Below are 6,239 nucleotides of genomic sequence, written 5' to 3'. Positions count from 1 at the left end.
TGCTTCACTCCACAGAACTTGCTTTTAGCTGCTACTGGACAAAAAACCACAAAGCCTTTTTTTTCAATTCTTTGTACCACATCTAGACTCGAGTCTAGCTGAACAACCACCACTGCTTAATGTTCTTCACTTTTTTGTATAAGCAAGGATGAAAAAAGATATTTCAAGCAGTAATCCATTGTAAAGATACAAGGAGTGTGAGAGCAACTGGTTCATTACTTAAGAGCTATTCATGGTAAAAGAAAAAATAACAAGGAAAGTGGAAATAAACAAAGCATACAAACACTAACAAGCAGGTGAGAACAAACAATAACAGAAAACTTACCTGCTACTGAGAGGAAGAACAGGACAGGAATAGCTGTACTTATGTTTATGTTATTGTTTTTGGTAGTCACAGGGAAAAGGCCCTGCTCTGCCTGTGGTAGTCTGTGCAGCCACCTGTGTTAGTGTGTTTATGTGCACCTCTGGGATGCACACTCAGCCTTGATATTGGTGAAACTCGTAAAGGGAAGAGAAGCAACTAAATTAATCCAGCTGCAATGGAGAACTCCTGGGTCTTGCAGTACATCTTTGCATTTGGCACTCAGGAAGGAGAAATTCTTAGCTTTTTGTAGTCCACTGGATTTGGCAGAAGTCATAACTAGTGTTTTTAAGCAGTAAAAAAAATAAAATTCTGTTTTCCTGCATTGGTACAGAGAAAAATTTATACTGGGGACAGTTTTATATTTTTAGATTTCAACAAGTACGCTAATCTTCATTCTTACTTTTGTATGAAGATTGAGTAGATGTGAAAATGGCTAGAAGCTTTTGTTACTATTGCAATAATACTACACCTGTGCAAATATTCCAGGTTTAAGAATTCTCCTTTTCACAATTATTAAATTGGTAGAAAAAGCAAAATCACTTAACTTGTGGAAAGAGAAAGAGAATCATACTTACTTCATAGGGTTGTTTTCTGGCAGATAGTATATCAAGTCCCTCATGGTCATTTTAGAACGATCTGGTGGAGAATGTCCTTCAATTACTGGAGGCCTGTGTTTCAACTGTTTCCATATTGAAAGAAAAAAACTCCTTAAATTCACCCTGAAAGTACTTTATATCTCAAAAGTCACTATTTTTATTTGTTTATGAAGTACCTCATTCAGGGATTTTTGTTTTTTCCCCTCCCTCACCCCCAACAACTTAAGTAAGTTTATCTTAAAAGTGTCCCCTTGTCAGAGAGGATGCCACAGACCTTTAAGTGACTTACCATCTCAGAGAAATTCAATACTGGCACAAGTAAAAGTGAAAAGTTATTTAAAAAATCACAGAACTCAGTGTCCTGGTTTACTGAGACAGAATTTTAGAGCCAGTTTTCTGTTGTGGAAAACTATGATTTTGTAAGGACTACAACACTATTTAATTTTGTTGTAGTTTTCAGCTAATGCTGGTATGTGATGCTCAAGGTTTTCTGCGGTTTTGAGATGAACAGGCACAGGGGCTGAAGGAAGTGGAAACCCAGGGTAATGCTGACTATAATATAATACCAGGTCTCACATCAAAAAGACTTATGGGTCTAATCAAACGAAAGGATACACAATTTCTTATGAAATATGTATTATGAGAGAACACAGTGCTACTACTGCTTATAAACAGATTAAAACCACAGAGTTTTGAGATACCACAGATTATTGGCAGTAAGCAGCTGATGATCACCAGAAAACACTACTGCAAAGACATAATGTATGTTAGGTGAATCAAGTCTTTGCCCTTCACATATCAGCTGCTCATCATAGCCTACCATTCGCTCTTTCTTCAGCTCTTCCTTAAGCATTTCTCTTAACTTCCGAGCTTTGAGGATCCTTTCCCGGTCAGAACATACTCGTTTCTCTTTTACAGAAGAAGGTTTCGTAGGCAGCTTTCCCTCTTGCATTCCTGATTTTTCCTGTGTTGGTCTCTCCTTGAGTGGGGAGGGTACATTCTTCTGCAACATATCATCACTTTTTTGAGCAGCTGCACCTACAGTTTGCTCTTTGTTCACTGACTTTTTTAGTGGTGAAAACTGTGGCACTTGTGGCACTGGTGTTTTCTTTTCGGGCAGCATGGGACACTTTAAAGAGCTTTCAACACTACTTTTTTCTGATTGAGAGGAATCCTGAAATGAAGCACTGCCATCAGCAGTCTGTGACGCTCTCCTCTGCAGTTTTGATGCAGATTGCTGAGCAGATGAAGGTCCAGCTCTGGGTTTGACAAGATTAGGCATGGTAGAGATCCGTTTTCTTCTCTGTGCAGGCATGTCTGCAGGTTTGCTAGCTTCTCCAGCATCATTTGAGGTATCAGCTTTGTCATCGCTGGAAAATTTAAAAGAGTATTCTGAAATACTTTATAGCAACTTTATAACTCTTACTTTCAACATACTTTTATGTGCCAATCAGTATAAGCTTAGTGCTACAGAAAAATACAGCTATACAGAAGAAGCCACACCAGAACCAAACTGTAGCTGGTACTTCCTCATAAACTGATCAGCTATAAGAACTGGTGTATTATTTTCTAGTAGTAACAACTATTAATTAATTTTACTGTTACAAGCTAGCTGACCAATAATGTTAACCTCACATGTCCATTCCCCACTCGCATCCTCCTTTTTTGGAAGGCTTTCTACTTTCAGCTGGGAATACCAAGCATCATAACACAATAAAAGCTTTATAAAAATAACACACATAACATAGGTGACATATTAAAAACATCTTAATAAAGCTATATGCAACATATTACAATCAACCTGAACTCTGCCCTTACACATTTGCAAGTAGATGATAGGTAAACTGTGAATTCCAAAAAGAACTCAGCAGCAAAAGTGGCTGCTGTTGTTCTACTGCTCACAATTAACACGTCAGAAGTAGCCTTCTAGAGGCAACAACTTTTAGTTTTCCCAGAAAGCTTTCTATTTATGTATTTTCTCCATCCCTTCCACAGAAATAATTTTCAAACTGCAAGCAAAACTGCCAACCATTATGATCTTCCTAAACCTGCAGACTCCTCCAGTGCTTTTCTCCTTGGTTGTTGCTCACAATAAGACTGCAGCAGAATTACAACTGAGTCATAAAGAGTTATTTTAATTTTATATTGGAACTATGCATTGTTTCTGTACATAAGGACAACCACATCCAAGGTTCACTTAGTCATCTTTGAAAACAGTCAGAAGCAAATGCCTTTGAAAGAATATAAGAAAAGCATAAACATACAGTGAAACTTTTCCAAATCCTCTCCAGCTATCTGTGACTTAGGCAAATGCTGCCGATCGTAATTTTGTATTAAACAGCCTCGGCAGACTTTTCTGAGTCAATTTGTCACACACTGTGAGCTCATCTAGATTTTTCATTTGCAGAACATCCCTCAGCAAGGAGTTCAGCCAACTTGCTACATGCTGCCAGTCTGTGTGTTTTGAATGAGACCCTTCCAAGAAGTTCCATTTGACAACCTTTGGTTTTTTACACCAAGAGACAGTGGAAAAGTAATTCTTCATTCATCTTCTCCATACCACCTGTGTTTTGTGGAGTTTTTAATCAGACTGCCACACCAGATTTCTGAACAGTTAAATTTAATACAATTTAGTGGAAACTGTACTTTAGAAAAACCAGCTTATGCTCAGAGAATTTTTACTTCCTTGATAATCAACAAAACCCATTCATGATTTAGAAAACAAAACAAGGAAAGTAACTGACACTGCAGATACAGGTTTGAGCAGCTATGAAGGAATGCCTTAGATTGGAAGGATAAATATGCAAGATATTTTCACATTTGGTTTTACTTTTCTTGCAGACCACACAACAAACACATTGTGCTGTATGTCATCAACTACTGCACTCAGGAAATGTAATTGTATGACTTCCCTCAAATCCACTCGTCCTGAATCTTCAGAGAGAGCCAGGTGGCCAATCTTTAAAATGCATCGTCTACAGAGACAGCTCTCCAAGAAGCTAATACTACCTACACTGCAATAAATCTCTAGGCCTGCATTCTCCTATTTGGTTGCTATATGCCTTCAAAAGCAACCAAAAACTTTAGGAACCTGCTATTCAATGGAATTTAGGGTGATCAAAGAGGGGCAAGAAGGGAGCAGCTCTCATCTGTGTCTTTTCTACCTGCTCCCAGGACTAACAGTTTCTCCGAGAGTCTCCCAGCAGTTTTATGCTGGGTACTACCTTCTTCCTCCATCTGCGCTGTGGAATCCACCACAGCAAGCCAGTAGTCTATGTGTCACTTCTAAGTGCATCATTTTCCAGATCTGCACCTCTCCAAATAAGCTCTTTCCTAGCCATATTCCACACAGTTTACTGCACTGGCAAACTGAAGAGGTTTGTATGCCACATTCAATATGAACAACTTCCATCACAAACAGTTAAATTTCTTCTAACTGCTCTACTTTTTTATTTTTTTAAACAGCAGGATGTGGTTTTGTGGATTTGTATGCTTGGATACACATTTATTGAGGAAAACATTTCATGAGTTTGTCACCTATATGGAAAAGGTCTATTTTTCAAGCCACGTCATTAGATTCCCTAGAATATATATAATATATAAGAGAATAGTCCCTTTCAGAACAGCATTGATGCCTTGTTTTGAAACTGACAAACAGATTACACTGAAGCGTCCATCAAATTACAAACATAAAAATCTTCAATAAATCTGCTCAATCAGCAACAGTACCACATAAATGAAAAACAGCAACTATATGTTCATTTAAGAAAAAAGTACTGGATAATAAAAGATACAGTAACTTGATTTCTCTAACACATAAATTTTATAAGTAAATTCTGAAAGAAAAACATCCTTACAGCACAATGCAAAACAAGCTTAAGTATAAACGATGTAAGATATAAGTTTAATAAAAGGCAGCATCAGTTCACTAAAGACACTGTGTCAGTGAGTCTGATAACTGAATTTCTGGTCACAGAAAACAGAAGACTGTAAGAAGACTGTGCATTACATCATAAAGGACAAGATTTACTTGAAAGAATAGAGGTATTCATGTAAGATGCAAAACCAGCTAGTCAAATATGTTTCAGATCTGTGACCAAAACAGTGCAAAGAGCACACCCATGTTTCAGCCATTGCTGAGCAGTGCCTACAGAGCATCAAGGCCTCTTCTCACATTGCCCTGTCAGTGAGGAGGCTGGGGGTGCACAAGAAGCTGGGAGGGGACACAGCAGGACAGCCGTCCCCAGCTGACCAAATGGATATCCAATACCACATGATGTCATGCTCAGCATATAAAGCTGGGGGAGGAAGTTAGAAAGGAGGACATTGAGAGTCGTGGCATTTGTCTTCTCAAGTAACCACTACATGCATGAAGCTTCACTTTCCTGGAGATGGCTGAATACCTGCGTGCTGATGGAAAGTAGTGGATGAATTCCCAATTTTGCTTTGCTGGCATGTATGGCTTTTGCTTTACCTATTAAACTGTCTTTATCTCAGTCCATGAGTTTTTGCACTTTTGCTTTCCTGGTTCTCTGCCCATCCCACCGCAGAGGGAGCAAGCAAGCAGCTGTGTGGCAATAGCACTCAGTGGGGTTAACCCACAATAGGGAGGTCCTCAAGGACTGGTCCCAAGATCAATTTTACCATTCGTTTCTATTGCAATGAAGAGCACTTCAAAAATTAAACAACCAAAAAGGGAAAAGTCATAAAGTTCTCCCTAGCTAATGTGTTAAGAAGAGAATACAAAGAGCTGTAAAAATGCAAAAATCAAAGTCACTCAGATATGGAGTGCAATTAATTTTTGCTGTATATAGCAAACTGGCGCTCCATGCTGCTGCAGTGCCAAGGAACAGAATATTGGACCACACTAGGCCCCTCCCTTTCAGTCTTAACTTACATTTCAAGCACCTGCAGTGCAATCGTAGTAAAGAAATGCAGGTTTTGCTCAGGTTGCAAATGCATCAAATACCCAGAAACCGTTGCCCGATATTCCCACACACACACCTGCCACTAGGCACCGATCGGAGGGCAATGCCGCACCTCTGCTGCGGGAGGTCTTTAGACAAGACAACCCCAAACCAAAGCAGGGACACCCAGGAGGTGACAAGCGTTACTGGAGGGGCTGCCAACACTACAGCCCCGCGGACTTCTGTAGGGCAGCGGGGGTGGTCCCTCCCACCTCCCCAGGCCTGTCTCACTCCCGGGGATTCACGGCCGGGCGGTGGCAACGGTCCAGGCAACACCCTGCCGGCAGAGCGCCGCAGCATGGCCACAACACC

The 6,239-nt window shown here is 39.9% G+C and overlaps 1 protein-coding gene across 1 annotated transcript in view; it reads right to left on the bottom strand.

Moving 5' to 3' along the window:
* Positions 1-6,227, bottom strand: part of BDP1 (B double prime 1, subunit of RNA polymerase III transcription initiation factor IIIB) — a 10,347-nt gene extending 4,120 nt beyond the window's left edge. The window contains exons 1-3 of the mRNA XM_010193091.1: positions 5,965-6,227; positions 1,786-2,330; positions 940-1,051 (exon numbers count right to left, since the gene is read on the bottom strand). Coding sequence (XP_010191393.1) covers positions 940-1,051; positions 1,786-2,330; positions 5,965-6,227 — 920 coding nt within the window. The remainder of the gene's footprint in view (positions 1-939; positions 1,052-1,785; positions 2,331-5,964) is intronic.
* Positions 6,228-6,239: the final 12 nt, after the last annotated feature.

Source organism: Mesitornis unicolor, unplaced genomic scaffold, assembly GCF_000695765.1.
Source record: "Mesitornis unicolor isolate BGI_N332 unplaced genomic scaffold, ASM69576v1 scaffold45399, whole genome shotgun sequence".
In the NCBI taxonomy this organism is placed as follows: Eukaryota; Metazoa; Chordata; class Aves; order Mesitornithiformes; family Mesitornithidae; genus Mesitornis; species Mesitornis unicolor.
Note: the sequence above shows the minus strand (reverse complement) of the source record. Positions and strands in the feature narration are given on the sequence as shown.